Raw genomic sequence first — 18,914 nt, 5'->3', positions numbered from 1 at the left:
ACATGGTCAAGAACACAGCCGTCATTGTCTTGGTCATAAAGCTGCTGAGGAAGTACTCCTTACAACTTAAACTGGGTTGTGAAAAAAACAGCCGTATTTTTTTTTATTCTTTGTAAACCCCAAGGAAATACAAACACAAGTCAAGTCGGTGGCACATTAAAAGATTTACCGTACCAGAGAAATTAACTTCAGTACAGTCAAAAGGCTTCAGCCAAATTCTGCTGAACTACTAATAGATTTTCAGATTCAACGAAGGTTGCTGTGGCATAACTACGTGATTTGTATAGAACTTCCTTCATCCAGGGGAAGTCCCTGCAAATAAAGCTTGCCTTAGTGCATCTGAGATTAATTCAAAACTTGCAAACGGAAGAATAGGACAGTGATTTTTATAATTTGATTTTTATCATTTGACATATCCTTGCTCCTGTCTGCTAATGTTTCCATTCAAATGTAATTCAAATTCAAATGCAAATTAAAAAAAAATAATTATGGAGGTTTTGTTTGTTCCTGTTTATCTAGATGATATTTTAAAATTGGATTACAGAGTTTTGTACAAGGAAATAAACAAGAGACTGCTTAAATATATTAGGATTGGTTTTGTTTTTGTTTAGTGTAATGGTAATAAATAGGGAAATGATTAATTGTTCTTGTTATTTAAAAAAAAAAAAGCCACATACTGATCAGTTATCATGAACCATTTCCCAGGTACTGTAATACTAGCTGACTGGTTCAGTTAGCACATGTTGTCATTCTTGTAGATAATAGCTCAAGCACTAAGCTAGCATAAAAACTTCTTGATCACAGTGGCTTCTTTTGTGTTGGTGTGGTAATAGATACTGTTTCATGTGTTCAGAAGGTCAAGACCTCTTCCTTTTTTAATGGAGAAATGTCATGTGTTAAATTCACAGTAGCTTTTCCACTGAACAAACTACTAAGAACATATTATTTTTGAGGTACTGAGCAAGGAGAAAGATAGTAATCTGTTATGTCTGGAATGGACATGAATTGTGTTGTATTAAGGGGAGATACAATTAGAGACTGAGGAAAAACTGTAGTGAGGGATAAATGAGCTTGATATTTAACAACCTATGAAAGTTGTGGTATCTTGAGCTTTTAAATATGTTGAACATATTATAAGCAAATTATGTAGATGAGATCTTAATTTTGTTTGGGGTTAATTAAAGTCCCTTTTTAAATTCTCTGCTAGAAAACGGTACAGACTTTAAAATGCTTTCTTCTATACATATATGTTTGTATCTTTATAAAATCTTGAATAGAGAAGACTGCCAGATACAGTATATCTTAAGAATAGACAAGATGTCTTGTAAAATAATAGTATAAAAGTTATTTCTTCTCTTGTTAAATATTGAAACTTAAAAGGCTTGAAAATAGGGAATTACCTGTAGCTGCGTTTTATATTCTGTTGAAGGTATCTGTGGAGGAAAGAATTTGAGAAAAAAAATATCTTAATATTACTCTTCTGTTAAATATTATTAAGAATTTTATATTTAAACTGTTTTCACTTAATTCATATATTTATTACTTCTGTTATTTGATTCTGTCCTAGTCTGTAGGCAGCAAAGAGTGTGGGTATCCTTTCTAACTTGAGGACAACAAGGCTTACTTCTAGTATTTGGATTTTTCATCTGATTTTATAAAATATTCTTCTAAACCCTTCTTCTGGTTTTGGTCCTATTTTAATTTGATCTTTAGTATATGTGTAACATGATAAATAGTAATATAAACAATCATTAAATGTTGCTTTTGAAGGATCTTACTCATTTCTCGTGAGAAATGGTGTAAAGCATCAGTCTTTAATTTTTCTCTGCTCTGTGAGGAACAACAGTTTGAAAATCCTGCTCTGTTAATTCTGTACAATTTCTCCTTTACCCCATGACCCCTTCCTTTTTTCTCAGTTTCAACTTGCTATATGGCCTAAGGAAAATCTGATGATCTCAAGATCCTGGCAATCAGAAGCAGAGGGCCTCTGCTCTACAGTATGTTTGTAGAACAGACTGCTCTCTGAAATCTTAACTTTTAAACTCATACAAAAAGAGTGTCTGATTCATGTGCAGAGCGGTGTGAAAATCACACGTCCCCTCTGAGCTCAGTGGTCACCGTGAATCAGCTGAGATTTGATGGGAGTGGACCACCAGCTGAGCAAACAGTGTTGTGTAAAGTGTAAAATTCGCTATAAGTCTCTTTTCTTTCTTTATAGGTCAATGGCACAGATGCAGATTATGAGTATGAAGAAATTACTCTTGAAAGGGTAACATGCTAAATGTTTCTTTTCCTCTGTTTTAGATGAAAATTATGATACTTTAATATGAAAAATTAACCTCCTGATACTGGAAGTGGCAATTCAAAACAATTCTTACTGTTCTGTTTTTTTTTAAGGTAGATTTTTTAACCTAAAGAAAAAAAAATACACCCAGTTGCTTGAGCAGGAATAGAAGATTTTATTAATATTAAGAGTAAAATGGAGGAAGGATCTCCCGGAGTCATACTGCGTTTAATGTTGTTATCTAGACTTGTAGAGAGTAATAACACAAATTATCATTTCATTTCCTATATTGCCATTTATTATAGGCTTTTATTTATACCATGAAGTTCTATAGTGATACTCAGGCTGCTTCTAGTTGAGATTACAAGTTACGCCTTGTAATATGCATTGCTTTGTTAGGTTTACCATGTAGAGATCTGTCTCAGTTCTCTTTTTTTGAGCTGCACTCTTAACAAAAAGAAAGAAAGAAATGGTCGATTCCTGTGCGGCTCTGGTGGTTACCAAGAGAATGAAGAGTTCTTGTGATTGATAGTAAAGGCAGGCAACCTTTGAAGAGAAAAATGTCAGTCTGAATTTCTGCGTGAGAGGATATATTATGTATGTGACACAAATTACTTGGGGACTTCTAGGAAAAATAATTTGTCACTAATAATTTAATGAGGAGCAAATATTCATGTGAATAATCTCAAAGATCTAGCTCACTAGAGAGAGAAGCTTTTATCTAGTTTATCAAGTTAACCTCAATGAGAAAGCTGTGGAGTTGGAACTGTGTCTCTTACAGTTACACAATGACTTATGTTCTCCTATGAAAATAAGTATAATTACATCTTACCTATGCTTATATGTAGTATCCAGCTTAGTGTCTTTTAATATTTTTTATCAGGGAAAATTATATAGTTTTTGTTCTATATTGAATCAGACAGATATATTAGAATATCTTTTACTCAAAAAAGAAATACATAATTTTTTTTCGTCCTCTACCTTTAGGGAAATTCAGGACTTGGCTTTAGCATTGCAGGTGGTACAGACAACCCACATATTGGGGATGATTCAAGTATTTTCATTACAAAAATTATAGCCGGGGGTGCGGCTGCGCAGGATGGAAGATTACGGTATGATGACTTTCATGTGTTGGGTTGCTAAATGTTTGTTATTATATTTTTGAACAGTGGATAGAACACTTTCTGTTACTTTTAGTAGTTTTATTCTGCTACGTTACATTTTAAATAAGTTTTTCTTACATAAGTATTTCTTAAATAATGAAAAATGTTTAAGCGGACCAATTGTTTTGGTTTTTTTTCCACAACCAATAAAATCTGCAGTTAAGTGAAATTAGGTGAACTTTATATTTTCTGTTCAGGGGTGAAAATTGATTATGCCATGTGCTCTTTAGGCCTTAATTCAATATACAAAGGAAAAGCTTAGACAGGTAGGATACGTGTCTCGTGGTTATCTATGTGCAGATTTTCTGATCTGTAAGATAACTGACTTTAATAACAACCCTCTTTTTGTAAGGTATAATTCTGTGTCTTAATTTTTGAGAATACTGCACATCTTCAAAAGCTATTTTTTTTAAAAATCAATAGAGTATTCCTTCTCCAGTATACCCCATTTTCTTATTTAATTGTGGACTGATGCCACTACTTAACTCCTAGTGAGGAAGTGTTGGCATATTATTAGACGGCAGCAGATGATATTTGCAACTTCCTTTGAAGAGTACTGTTAGAAGTTAATAGCAAATTGCATTAATGCATTATTTTTCTAATCCAGAACAGTCTTTAAATATACTCCTGTATCACTGTGTGAAAAAAAAAAACCCACATCGGATTGGAGGACCAGCTTTTTTTCCCCTCTTGTTTTGTCAAGAACTTGCCCTGTCATTTTTGATACAAATGCCTGATGCCTTATAGTTTTTAGTCCTAATAAGCTTATTTCAAGGCATCCTTTTAGCTTGTTGGCTGTTGTCAGGGGTACATCTGGCAGAACGTGGTGACAGGTGGGTCAGGCATTGTACTTAGTGTAATGAGAGCTCAGTGTTACTACAGCAACATGTTAAATGGAGTGGAAGGCCAGCACTTAAACAGCTTGTGAAAAGCAGGAATGGAGGTTGACTTGTTCATATCATGGCCTAAAACTAGCGTGTTCTCATTGTGTGCCTCCTAGTTTCAGAATTTTTTAATTCTTTCTTGTAGCCCTAAACAAAAGATAGTTTGTACAAAGCTGTTCAGAATACTGTTTAAAAGAAACACATAGAAGATGGTGTCCACTTCATCTGTGAACAAAATATTCCCTTTAAATATTTTCTAGTGTTCTTTGTTTTATTTTTAAGCACTAATAATTACTTTTAGAGTATTGTCTCAAATCAGTGTATTTTTGAAGCAAAATCTATGTAACTTAATGTGTTAACATGTATGTTAGTGTATTGTAGATAAAATACTAGGCTCCTAATGTGTCCACTCTGCTGTAACACAACAGCTGAACATGAATGTTGCTGTCTCTAGGGTTAACGATTGTATTCTACGAGTAAATGAGGTGGATGTTCGCGATGTGACACACAGCAAAGCAGTTGAAGCGTTGAAAGAAGCAGGGTCAATTGTACGATTGTATGTCAAAAGAAGAAAACCAGTCACAGAAAAAATAGTGGAAATCAAACTTGTAAAAGGCCCTAAAGGTACGTAGGAAGTATAAAATTTCTGTTTCACAAGAAGGGTAGAGTTGACGTTAGATTTCTGCATTTATTTTTCAAAATAAAATCGTACCTTGTGTATTAAGTTCTCAGAAATGCAGAATAATGAAAAATAAGATGATGGCATCTCAAATGCTTCTGAATTTTCATCCCTGTATCTTGAAACTGTTCTTGTAGAATGCATATTTTTCTTTCAAATGATACAAATGTGTTTCTGATAGTATTTATTAATTTTTAAGTACACTAAAAATGGGAGTAAAATACTTCATTGAATTACCTAAAAAGATCTTTGAGAGATTAAAAAACATTTAGAGAAAGTATTATTTTGTTTCTACATGGAAAAATGTTGGACAATGGTTCCTTATATATGGTTCTTTAAATATCACTGGTGGTGCTATAGCTGTGCTATGTGTATCTTTCACAAGGCATGAAGGACATGATTTAGCTTTTGATTTTCAGAACTTCTGTAAACGTTACATCTTTAAGAAATTTCTGGAAAATTGTGGAGCTCACTTGGAAAGGCATTTAGTATTGCTTCAACCAGAGCCTATTATTTCTTTATATATATATGTATGTGTATATGTGATACAGACAGCATTATTATTTACGTAATAATTGGAATCTAATGAATGCTAAAAGGTTTCTTGAGTAACAATTTTATCTTCAAGCAGGTCTTGGTTTCAGTATTGCTGGTGGTGTAGGAAATCAGCATATACCTGGAGACAACAGCATCTATGTAACCAAAATCATTGAAGGTGGGGCAGCACATAAAGACGGCAAACTTCAGATTGGAGACAAACTTCTAGCTGTAAGAAAGAGCTGCTTTTTTTTTTTTTAATGGTCATTGACTTTTAAGTCCAGTAAGGGCATGATTCACTTTGTGGTTAAGCTGCCTGACAGTGGTGTGCTATTTCATAGAAATTGATAAAAAAGTTGATATTGCCAGGAAATCAATGATAAAAATTAAATCTGCAGTGTTCGACACCATTTCATCAAAGAATCTGAAATCTGTTCCTCAGCACAATGTTTCATGCAAAACCTGTATTAATCAGCCTGTTTATATCTGATGCCTGCTATTATTTTTTTGGGATCTGAGTGATGGGAATGTAAACCAGCATACAATGGGATTGTTTCTCTTCTCAAAAAAGAAGAATGGAAAGGGACTCCATGTACTGGTGGCTGGCCAGCCTGTAGTGAAACTGCTGTTTATATTGGATTCCAGTGTTTGTAATGCTTTTGAATGGCATTTTTTTAAAACTTAAAATACTTCAAAGTTGAATTTTCTATGCACAAAATAAAAATAACTTTAAACTTTCTTAAATTCCATCCAGAAATCTAGTTGTCCATCTAGAAAAACAAGAGCCAGAGCCAGGAATTTCCGAGTGAATTTCTGAATTGTAAACTCAACTCTTGTAGGGTGCAATTGCTCCACCCGCCTATGTCTGCCAGGCGGTACGTGCTTCTGTAAGAGCTCTGAGTACAGATGTACGCAGAGTACATGACAGCAGAACCTGTGCTCTGTTGCCCTTTGAGCAGTAAGAAACTGACTCTAAATGTTTAGTGCAGAGTTTCCCATCTGTAAAAAGACTTTTTGGATAAGTTTGTCACTTAGAAATACGGAGCTGGGAAAATTGAAGCTACTTAAAGGTAAAAAATCGTGGGATTATCCCTTTAGATAAAGTATCCTGATCTTTTTGAAGTTTTAGGAATGACGTCTTGGTGTTACAGTGGATAGTTCTGTGACATCAGCTCAAGACATGAGCAAATCCTCATGAGAATTGGTGGGAAAAAAAGAGAATATATTCTGTTTACTTATATTTAAGCAGTAGAGGTTTTTCCCCCTGCAAGCAACAGAATTGACAAGGCCCAATTGTTTTTACACAGTGTACAGAGTAATCAAACAGAGGAAAGTGTCTTTGGTCCCTCAGGTTCAGAGCAGTACAAACCTTATTTCCCATGTTGCCTGGAATTATCTGCAGAAGCTACTCCCCTCTGCAAGATTCAAAATATGGAAGAGAGGGTCAGCAACTCAATTTACTAAGGCTTTACATGAGATACTAATTGTTAAAGATTTTTTTATTTTATTTTTTAAACTGAAGTGCCAGTGTTTCACCTTAATAGCAGTAGATTAAAAAAATCTGTTGCCTGTAAAGTTAAAATACTTGGCATGTAAATCAGTCAGACGTGTTGGGATCTTCTCCAGTTTTGATCCCTGCTTTTGACCTCTCGTGAGAATATGCTGTCCTATTATAATGTCTAGAACTTAATTATGTCATGAGAAGATCCTGTAGGATTTATTCTTACTAGAAGAAACACTCTTCTATTCAATGCTTGCAATAACATAGTGTGTCAGTGCTGTGATTGGGCATGCTTATGGCATTTTGAGTGTCACATTTCTCCTCTTAGTTTTCCAAAGTCATGTGCGCCTTCTTTACAATGTTACAGTCAATACAGTTTATTATAATCTTTTGAGGAAAGACTTGTCTTTCTTATATTTCACAACACTACAAAGCATCTTTTATTTAACTTTTATATAACCAATTGTGTCTGTGCAACATGAATCCTAATAAAAACTCTCAATGCCAGAATGCTCCAGCAGCTTTCAGTGAGTGTCTTATGAAAACATAAGTTTTTCTGTGTTGAGAATTTGTTTATTTTTTTATCTTTAGGTGAACAGTGTTTGCTTAGAAGAAGTTACTCATGAAGAAGCAGTGACTGCTTTAAAAAACACATCAGACTTTGTTTATCTAAAGGTTGCAAAACCCACCAGCATGTTCATGAATGACAGTTATGCCCCTCCTGACATCACAAACTGTAAGTTCAGCTTATCTTTGTGATTTAATTACTTTTCCCTTTAATGGTTTAACATACCCCATTTTTAGTATTGTAACAGCTTCAAGCTTTTAAAAATTATACAGTGTGAAAATCTGACATAAGAAAGCTGATTAATCAGGAAAATTATATGCTAAACAGAAATAACATCCTATAACTTGTGTACTGAAACAACAGCAACAGTGGTGCTCTCATTGTGTTTCCGTGAGTGATGAAGCCTATTCCTGGTGACTCGATGTTTCTTATCACTTGCTGATGGAGTACAAGGAGAACACGTGCTTCATTCTCCTGGAGGCCGTGCACTGTGTAGGTGTTCAGTGTCCTGTGAACTGAGCAAAAGACAATACTGTTTCAGGTAGAGGCTAGTGATGTTTTGACTCTTTTTTTTTTTTTTTCTGTGTTCCTGCTTTTTCATGAGCTGCGTGTACTTGAATAAACTCCACTGGGAGGAGGGGGAGGTCTTTACCTCTGACGCCTGTCTGCAAATGTATTGCAAAATTCCATATTAACTTACTTGAAATCTCACTTCAGTTTTGACGTAATTGTTGAAAATTCAAGTGGAAAACCAGTGAATGCTGTATTGAGAATAGTTAGAAGAATTTCTTGTTTACATAAGGGTACTACTTACAGGAGTCTTTTTGAAGTCAGACGTCCAAGTCCAGAAAGTTCCGGGCTGAACTAAAACATGAAGAGAAATTTGAATTTAATATACTGTTTCCTCAAAAATGGATATTACCATTTAGTGTTTGGAGGAAGGGATGAGAATGGTATAAATGTATCTTTCCAAGACTGAATAGGTGGGTTTTCTGGATGACCAGTTTTACCCATCTTGTCACATAAAATGGTTCTGGGGGAGAGTTATTTTAGGGTTTGTGGGTTTTTTTCTTCCTGCAGTTAGATACAAGTAATTGATAGGTAGCACTGATCTGCTCAGATACTACTTCGTATGAAAAAAGGAGCACTTTTAGACTAAAAAGCCACTAATGTAATCTGAAACAGTATGTAAAGAACAACAACAAAAATGCAGCACAACAAAGGACTGAAGTACTTTATAAGCCCATCATTTATTGGGAATAGCTCTGTTATCATTAAATCTATTCATAAGCTTACTGAATTACAATTTGGAGCTAATTAGGTTTTATATCTTCACTGTCTTATTAGAAGGATGTTCTTGAAGGCTCTGTTCTTTGACATTAAACTGATTTTCAGCCTTCACTTTCTCATCCCTGGTTTTATACTCATATATATGGCTAGAGAGCAGCCATTTTCCCTTATGTTATCTAGTTTGTCCAATAATTCAGCCTTTCCCACTATTTCTTTGGAAAGCAGACTTCTTTTTCTCTCTCCATCATAACTGATGCCTTCATATGTTTCACCTTGAATTCAGATTTTCTGGAACAGAGAGAACCTGATTTGTTCGTAGTGTTCCTGGTAGTGTTGCAGTAATACAATTACACAGCTACGGATAGTGATGCGACAAACATAGAAGTATCTTATCTATTACTACTGTATCTTGACTCAATCGTTGGGGTAATTACTTTATGAATCTGTTGTGGGGGAAAGGCAAAACCTCAAGAAAGTTTGGGGAGAGGAAGGTAGAGAAGGAGCTGGTTCCTCATAATTTGCCTAATTCTAATAATTCAATGATACCCTGATATTGGCAGAAGTCATACTTATTAACTCTTGTTCAGTGCCCCGATAATTAAGAACCAACTTGATATAAGGCTTAAATGGAAAAGAACAAAGCACTATAGCAATTTAGAGGACTGGCTATCTCTTTGGCTAGGAAAACTGAACTGAAATTTTTCAATTTGTGTGACTGGAGGAAGGAACCTGTAGTAGGATTTGAAAAACCTACTTCTTTACTAGGCAACCATTACATATAAATGTAGATTCTAGTTTTAAATTTTTATGTGCTTTGGTACTGTTAATTAAATGACACTTTGCTATTAAAAAGACTGTCTGTAGACTCAAGAACAGAGATGCCAAACTCAGCGCAGCTGATTCTCAGTACTGTAGTTCAGTTTTAGAGAGGTGAGATCAGACTGCTGAGAGTCTTCGTTAAAGCAGCAGTCGTATTTCACCTGCAGATTGGTGTTCTCCTTTGTGTGCTTATTTTGTTTTTATATTCACGTTATCTGTGTCAATATGTACTTTTAAAGTAATATTCAGTATGCATAGGGGCATGCAGTTGCCCCTCTTCTCATGCAGTGAATTAGTTTCTTTCAAATGGTGGATGAGCTGGAGACTCAGTTCACTGAAGTTAATCGCATCATAACTTAGAGCTGTAAGAGACAGTGGTATCTTCAAGAATAACTTCTTACCATGTCCGTTGGCTCTTCAGGAAGGTTCTGTCAAGGGTTCCAGAGGAAGTGCACTGCCATCTTGCCTAGAGTCCTTAATTTCCCAGTATACATGACTTACCTCCAGAAAATGGATGTGAGAGTAAATGACCTGGCCACACACGTAGGCCTTCTTTTGTCCCATTACTGTCCTCCCTCCCGAGTTTCTCTTCCATTTGACTGCTCTCCCTGTAAGTGGGACTTAAAAGACACAGTGGATTTCTGCACAGCCCAGTATCCTGTCCTTGCGTGAGGTTGCACTTCTCTCTACTGAGAAGTGAAAAGCCAATCTCCTGAGCTGTCATGCCCCTCAAGTTCCAGCAGCGTCTTCTGGGAACCTTTCTTCTCCTGCTGAAGCATTTTGGAAAATAATCACGCAAGATTTCTCAGATTCCAGGTGTCTGTCTTCTGTCCTCTGGTGACCTTTGACAAGTTTTGTGGCCTAAAGTGGTGTCTGTACTTTTGAGTAGATTTTCTGGTTTTCTTTTCATTTAGTTGCACTTCTAGTGTTCAGTTCTCTGTCTGAAGTTACTCTGGTTTTTTTACACTGTTTCTGTAGACTTTAGTCAACAGTTAACCAAAGAACAGTCTTCTGCAAAGTGCTGGGTCCTTTGATGAAACTTCAGTCTGTTTCTTTTCCTTAAAACAGGAAAGCCTTTCCTACCCAAGGCTTCATAGGTTTGTCTTTCTCTGTTGATCAAAAGTGCAGCTGTTCTTGCGGCTGGCATGGAGGCTCTGGATCTACTGCCTGAATTTTGCACACAAAATAGATACAAAGGTCTTGCGTTAGGTGTTTAATGAATTAATTCAAGGAAATCAGTTTAGCCTTTTCCTAAATTTTTCACTTATCAGAAACAACTGCAAATGGCTAAGATGCCAGGTGCTATTTTTCTAATACAGTCCAGAACAAAAGCTTTTTCAGGACTCCTCAATATTTTCACATTTACAGCGGAAATTTCAAAGGGAGATAGCAAGCTTCTCAAAGGCTATTGCTTCTTTATAAAGGAGTACAGTAACTTGGTAACTAGGAAGCCTCCACTTTCTGTAAGGAAAATTCCTTTCACTACCGAATCTCTTAGATTCACACAGAAGCTTCCTGTGGACATGCCTGTTACAAATGATGTTAAGATAGAAACCCTGTCTACTGGCTGAGTATATGTGTAGACTGCTCACTGCCCAGAACTTCCCTTGGTGTTTTTTTTTTAAAATTTGTGTTGTTGTTTGTGTTTTTTTTTTTAAATGCTTGTTTTATTAGAAACATCTAAAAGCACAGTGCACAGTACTTATCGGCTTGGTATCTGTACTGTCTGCAGAAGATGCAGTAGATTGCTCATTGTAGTAACTTTTATGAACATGGTAGTTCATTCAAAAGTCCACAAAAATGCTAAATTCATAATTTGGTTGTTTTTAAGACTTTCTTTCTGGAACTGGTCTAGCTTAGTTGTGTAGGGCTGTCTCACTTTCCCTGGTGATAGGGATTTAAAATGCAGAGCTAAGGATACTGAAATACTGTTTGAGAACCAGGTTCACAAATTTCAGTACCTAGGTTTTCTGCAAAATCTGTTTTCTTTAAGAACTCCTGTAGTAAGAGTACCAGCCACACAATAGTAAGGTCTTGTCAGATGGTCTGGTGGAGCAAAAGATGTGGCAAAGTTAAGTTAGCATCCGTATAAATAATTAAATAATTTGATATTTCTTTGGGGTTAGTGTGTTTGTATCAAAGGACATTTGATCAAGAGGTTTCTGAGATTCTGATTTATAGCAGCATTTATTGAGAAGAGTACAGATCCTGCCAACATAATTCTTTGTGCACCTGAGGCTGAAAGTTGGCCTCCGTCATTTGATATTTATCAGAGTGAGTGATCGGCTTCTGGCTGCCCATGGGGGAAATTAATGTTGGAAATCTTGGTAAAGAAGAGTTGGAGCTGTCTGAAAGCAGAGCATTTAGGAGGGAATGAATGTGTGGAAAAAATAGCTCATAGTTATGCACTGTAGCTCTAGAGACTGGTCCTATGAGCAATGAAAGCTTGACCACAGCCCTTGACAGACTGGAACAGTTGATTGCTCTGCCTGTTTCTATCACTTGTGAGACATTTTTCTTTTAACCCTTGAGGTGTGGATTGTTAGTTTAGACAGTTACTTTACAGCGATCTCCATTTTCTGACTCAAGAAGAATGCAGTTATGAAAGATCGTTCTTTCTGAACATGTTGCCATTTGAGTACTGTTCTCCTCTGGGGTGTCCGGTCTCTGAGACACTGAGAGATGAGAAATTCCAGTAGAGCAAACAGAAATTCAACAAAAACCCTAAGGTTCATTGTATGTAGAAGAACAGCAGCACTGTAGGCGGGATGGTCCTGTGGACCGATGCCACCCAGCTGGCTAGCACCATTGTGAGCTAAACTGATTTGTGTGTTTGATAATCATAGCTATTAGTCTTCTGTGGTAGGTCATGTGTCAGTAGGGTATGTATGCTGCCTCAGTAATCTATATGTAAGTGTTGGTCATTAAATGGTTCCTGGAACAAATGTCCAGTAATTTGTTGGTATAAATGCTTTTAAAGTTATTCAGTTGAAATATTACTAAAAAGGGCTAGAACTTGCTATTTAAAAACACCAGTGTTACCTGTACATATTGTAGAATATCAGAGTCAGAAAAGTGTCTCCAGAGCTTTTGAGACAGGGGACTTGCTTCCTCTACATGCCTCCTCTGAAGACTTTATTAATGATGTTTTTTTGACTCCTAGTCAATTTTAAAGTATTTTCCTTTGTGTGTGTGTGTGCATTGCTACAGTATTTCCACTCTGCATTGAGAAATAAAATACTGCAGGGTAGGGAATAATCAGTTTTCTCACTAGAGACAGAAATGCCTTATCGTTCCTTAAATGGCGTAAATATAGGAAGAGAGAAATATATAATAGCAGTAAATTACAATAAAGTTTTAATTTTATGTCCCATTTTAGAGAAGTACTTATGATTGGTGTCCTCAGTTTGCAGATAATAAGGAAATAATAGGAAATCATCCATTCTCTTTCTGTGTGGAACTGTGTTATGTCAAAAGGGGTGGATTTGGAAATGGAGTTTCTCCTTCAGAGTCTTCAACTTTTCCTGTCAAAGCAAGTTCACTTATGCATGTAACTTTTTCTTCATCCCAAGCACAGTTCCTTTATCAATTACATCAGTAATAATATTTACTTGGAAACAGAAATTTAGACTTGAATTAGAATTCAGAAAATGATGGCTTGCCTTTTTTTTCTGTCATGTTCATCATGAATATTCTTTAGGTATAATCTCCAGCTAAAGCAGTTTAAGGAAAGGCGCAGACACGTTTTTTTTGCAGGAACTCCATAGAGCCTTTTTATGCCTTGTAGGTTGGTTTCCATAGCGCTGAGAGTAGCAGCCTTGAAAAGGGACCTTATAAATGATGTACCCAGTGATGATGTGGAACAGTCCACAGATCTGAAATAATAAACTGTTACATTGTTTGATAGCTGAGTTTTAGTTACATGGTGAAAGGATACAAAATCTCAAATACAAGAGTATGTGACAGTATTATATGGTAGCAATGGCTTCTGAACAAGACGCAGTTAAAAGCCTTAGCAACCTTAAAAACAATCAAATGAAAAGCACTGTAAGCCAACACAGAATTTGTTATGAAAAATCTAATTGCTTCCTATAAAATATGCATCTTTATAGCTGCCACTGACTTGTTAGAAGCAATTGTGAATTTATTTTGTGAAATGAGAAGAGTTAGTGCATGAACAGAATGTACAGAGCTGCTATACTATGCTACAGTTGTTTAGGGCTTTTTAATCAAAAGCCATTTACCACTAATTGGAAAAGCGATCATAAAGTCTACATTCCACTTTCTTTGTGCTTTAGTTGTGAAATTTTCTGAGGGAAAACCAAAATAACTGTATTTATGTACAGTAGTAATTTTTTAAAGTATCATTTGCTTTAAACAAAGGATATACACTTTTGTCTTAAAATACCTATATTATTTTCCATTGAAAAGTAAATGTTGCTGTGTGGTTTGGTAATCGTGAAAATCTGTTGCCAAAACTCCAGTGTGGCTAAAAACCAAGTTTCGAAATTGACAGTAAACTCTCCAAGTGTGTTACCAGTGCATAGAAGCTACATATTGTACCAGGGGCAGCCAGAAAGAATTTAGTGGGATCTCTAGTCTTCGAATCCTTGCAGGGAGCAGAAGGATGAAGGTGCAATGTACATGTGTGACAGCTGTTCTAAAAAATGGCTTTAGGAGTAATGTGTCTCGGAACAACTGATTATTCGGGAATTCTCAAATATGAATGCTTTTGTTGACCACTTGGTTTTAGCAAAAGCAGTGTTCTCTTTGCTGGAGACCTCATGAAGCTAACTTGAGGAAGCTTCCTTTTGTCTGTGTCGTAGAAGGAGACAGGCTACCTCTGTACTCAGATGCTGATTTTTTGCTGAAACCATTTGTGAATCCAGAGTTGCAGTTTCCAAAAGTTCCGCACAGTCCCAGACCGGAGCATGCAACTCACTGAGGGCTGGTGTGTCCGAATAACACGCTTAATTGCTTTATCAGATAGTGCTTCTAAACTGCCTAAGCTGTTAATAGTGGTTTTTAATGCTTACTGAAACACATTTTTAGAAAACTGAAAGAACTCTAATACTGTGACAAAGCTTTAAAGAATAAGAAGCAATCTGGGTAATCAGATATGATACCGGGTGTTATGTGCCAGGCACTAAGGTACTATGCGTAGTTCCCTGTCTGGCTCGGTACCTCTTCATTAGACCTTTGATCATGGTAAGACAATGTTGGTGTGACGCGTACTCCATGTATGGAATTTACTGCATACAGGTTTACTAGGAATCTAGAATAATACAGAATCAATCCAACGCAGACTGGGTGATTTCAAAGCTGGCAATTTAGTAAACCTGTCACATAAAAATACTCTTGAAGAAGTTTGTACGTGAACCAAATGTTCTGCCAATGGTTTTAAAAATTAAAACAAAAAAAGGAGAATATACAGGTCACTTCTGCAATTTGTGTCATGTCTATGCGGTTGAAAAGCTTTGTTTTTAGTGTAAATCCTCAATGGTCAGGCATCACATCAGATACAGCAAGCAAATGAGAGTCTGGCAGCTTTAATAATGTTGAACTCGTGAAGTGTCCCCACCAGCCATGTTTAAGCCTCAAAACTTGAAGCGCCTACACCAGGAAAAAGACTTTTTCAATTGTAGAATATGCTTCGAAATAGGAGACAGTGGGTATGACTACATCTGGTGAATGGACATTTAAAATTGATGTGCCTAACTTGGAAATATAATGGAACCTTTTAGTTATTTATTGGAACAACTGTCCTGGAATTGTAGGATATTTTCCATAAATTGAAATAATTAAGATGTTACATTATTCTAATGCGTGTGTCGTGGTTCATGTAAAACATCTGCACTTTGTGCACAGGATTCACGGTCTGTTATGCAAGATGGTTAGACTAAATCCTTTCAATACTCCTTTCTAGTTTTAATCAATGAACCTGTGGTTCATGGGTAAGGCAACTGACCCTTGCAGTACCGTTGAAACTTTTTTGCCCTAGCTTGTTTATTCCTCTTGATAAATTAATGCCTCTTACTGTGAAGAGTAGGAGGTGGAATAATCCTGTGTTTGTTTCCTGATGTGTGCTGTTGGCTGAGCACATACTAGCATCCCTACCAGCAGCTGTGCTCTTAAAGAGGGTTTTGTTCCATGTCTAAGAAATGTAACATCCCTCCCTGTTCAGTCCTGTTGATCAGGATGGCCTGGAGTATCCTGGAGATGCTAAGACACGGCATTAAAGCATTGAAAAGAAAGAGGTAGGCAGCTTGACGGTTTTGAAGAAGTGCAACAGGAAAATATATTTTTCATTGTCGCTCCGACATGGTGATTTTAGAAGCTGAAGTTCTTAATTGACTTCGGTCAGGTTAAAAACAACTTTAAAACCACATAAATCTCCAGACTGTCCTCAAGGGTTTCAGCTTTCCACAGTGTCTGTTTCTAAAAAAGGTTTTTCTGAGACACAATCAAACTGAAAAATTAGCTCACTGACTTAAAGTGGGAGGGGATTGTGTAATGTGTAGATATGACATAGTGTTTTAGAACTCTGGTATTTATAATGTAGCATTTGAACTGTTACATTTTGGTTTTAGAAGAGGTCACTCCTTATAATACTTTGTTTCAGTTCCTCCATCTTTTTTTCTCATTGCCTTAATGATTTTTTTATTATTATTATTATTATTTTTCTTCCCTCTTCGAAGCTTATTCTCAGCCAGTGGATAACCATATCGCTCCGTCTGCCTACCTGGGACAATCCTTGCCCCCAGCATCACCAGGGCGCTACTCACCAATTCCCAAGGGAATGCTTGGAGATGATGAGATTACCAGGTAATGAATAACCAAAGCTACGTGTCAAAGTAGTTAACCAGGGAAGCTAACAAGGTGTGTCTGTGGGCAAAATACTAGTGAATAGTATAATTTATTTCAAGAAATAAATGCAAATCACTAAAGTCTTAACATTTGTAAACATTGGTGTAAGGAGAAAACTAGATATATTTTTATATATATATATATATATACACACACATATATGTGCACATACATGATTTATCAGTCCAGGAATAGTATTAAAATCAAAATGCCATCTCAAAGTGCTCCAGGAGTTGACTGGATTGTGGTATGAGCAGAGTAGAGATTATTTCTTATTTTAAAGCCAGCAATCTTTTTTTCTTTTTTTTTTTCTATTTTCACAGGCAAGGGTTTCTTTTGATGGATTAGTAAATCCAGAAAGGCTAGAGAGCTCTTAATCCTTTCCCGTTCACAGACCATTCATTCCCTCACTGATTCAGTAGATTACATTAATCTTTTGTTCATCATCACTGATAAAAGGAAGGTCTTGTAATTTTGTTACCCATCTGTTCTGCAAGTACAAGGATGTTACTCTGCATTTTCAGTATGTTGTTGCTGAATTCTGTGTCACACCGTCATCTCATGTGGATAATGTCACTCAGTTTTTGAGGCAGGGTCTACCCAGTATTGAAACATAAGGCGTATAATAAGTTGGAGAATAAATTTTTTGCGTGCTGGAATGTAGGAGACTCTCGGATGTGTCTAAGTCATTATTTTTAACTTAGGGTTAGATGGACGTATAAGGCAAAGTGATTCTGTCCTGCTGATAATATTGCTGAACTTACAGTTTTGTAGCTTTCCTTTTAAAATTACTGTAAAAGGAGGTTTTTAGATTTCTTCTGAAATGCAAGGGCTATTCAGAGGAGGTTTTAGGTGATTTTCTTTAAATTACCTACCCATCTTCCGCTCCCTTCATCCCAAAGAGAGGTTTAGAAATTTTGAATAATATTTTAAAAGATACTGTGTATCTGTGTTCTCTAACTGCAGCATTTTTGTTAATGGCTTAGTGTGATCAGAGCAAGATACATAGGTTTTTAAAATGTCATTTATTTGTAATAAAATAGTACTCTGAAAAGATGAATATAACAGTTGATGGGGGTGAGATTTGAGAATTTGACACTAAGTTGATTTAAGAGCTAGCGCAAAAACGGAGTGATTTTTTTTAAAGATCGAACTACATGATGGTTTTTTGTTCATTTTGGAAAAATGCAGCTTCTTAGTTTATCGTATGAATTAATAAGTAATGTCTCCAAATACTTAAGAATGTCTGTTAATTGTTCTTTAGTGCTCTCTAGTGATTTTTCAAATGCAGTGCACAGTTACCATGCTTTATTATAAGTGTCTGTTTCTGAAATCATTTATGCTTTCCTTGTACTGAGTCAAGTAGCAGATTAGTAGATTTCTGGAAGGAGTGTTTCTGCATTAGAAGTTGTCTGGCCTTATCTTAACTTGATCAATATCTCTTCTTTTCTCATCCAAGCTAGGAGGGGATCCTATAGAAAGAATTCAACAACTTGATTTAGAGTTAACTTTTTCAATTGCAGTTACTGCAAATAAATTGCTAATATATTTGAGACTGCCATAAATTCTGATTTTTTTTTTTTTTGTTCATAATTCTTTAATTGTTCTTTGCTATATTTATTGTTTGACTAACTGGAGTGAAACTAAAGCCATAAGGACATATTTTTCATTATTGGTGTTTCCATTATTATTTGTTCTTAAAGTTTCAGAAAGGGAAAATAGTATTTTGTTGCTTGCTGTTACCATTAGATAGAATAAGACTGTGGGCTATGTTGAGGCTTGGACGATACGGAGAGTGATAAGTAATGACATTTAGTGCTGAAAAGGATTGTTGTATAATAGGAATTCAGAATACATACATACTTACAACCTAACGACAAGAAGGAGGTTTTGTGTTGCCTTTGGAAGGGGAATTGAAAGCGTACAAATAGTAGAAGCTCTTATTTGAAAGTCTAAGCTTTGGGGGGGAGGGGGCAGGAAGGGCATGTGACACTGTTGCCTAAAGAAATGTGTAATTTTTGTTACCTAAATTTTCAACACTACTTCTCTTGGAAAACTTAGCTTTTCTAATTGTTTATTTTACTTTTACTCAGGACTAGTGATAAAGATTTCATATTCCTTTCTTTCATCCAGGGAGCCTAGGAAGGTCGTCCTGCATCGAGGATCAACAGGTCTTGGTTTCAACATTGTTGGAGGAGAAGACGGAGAAGGAATCTTCGTCTCTTTCATCCTTGCAGGAGGGCCAGCTGACCTGAGTGGAGAGCTTAGGAAAGGAGATCGTATAATTTCTGTAGGATTTCTTGCTTCTTTTATTTAAACAAA

The 18,914-nt window shown here is 36.0% G+C and overlaps 1 protein-coding gene across 20 annotated transcripts in view; it reads left to right on the top strand.

Annotated features, from left to right (window-relative positions):
- DLG1 (discs large MAGUK scaffold protein 1) overlaps window positions 1-18,914 on the top strand; it is a 163,288-nt gene that overhangs the window by 103,582 nt on the left and 40,792 nt on the right. For all 20 annotated transcript variants that reach the window (XM_074592880.1, XM_074592881.1, XM_074592866.1 and 17 more), the window contains 7 exons: window positions 2,219-2,269; window positions 3,272-3,396; window positions 4,786-4,955; window positions 5,642-5,778; window positions 7,640-7,784; window positions 16,424-16,550; window positions 18,726-18,882. In XM_074592880.1, the coding sequence (XP_074448981.1) occupies window positions 2,219-2,269; window positions 3,272-3,396; window positions 4,786-4,955; window positions 5,642-5,778; window positions 7,640-7,784; window positions 16,424-16,550; window positions 18,726-18,882 (912 nt within the window). The remainder of the gene's footprint in view (window positions 1-2,218; window positions 2,270-3,271; window positions 3,397-4,785; window positions 4,956-5,641; window positions 5,779-7,639; window positions 7,785-16,423; window positions 16,551-18,725; window positions 18,883-18,914) is intronic.

The sequence above is a fragment of the Larus michahellis genome, chromosome 6 (assembly GCF_964199755.1).
Source record: "Larus michahellis chromosome 6, bLarMic1.1, whole genome shotgun sequence".
NCBI lineage: Eukaryota > Metazoa > Chordata > Aves > Charadriiformes > Laridae > Larus > Larus michahellis.
Note: the sequence above shows the minus strand (reverse complement) of the source record. Positions and strands in the feature narration are given on the sequence as shown.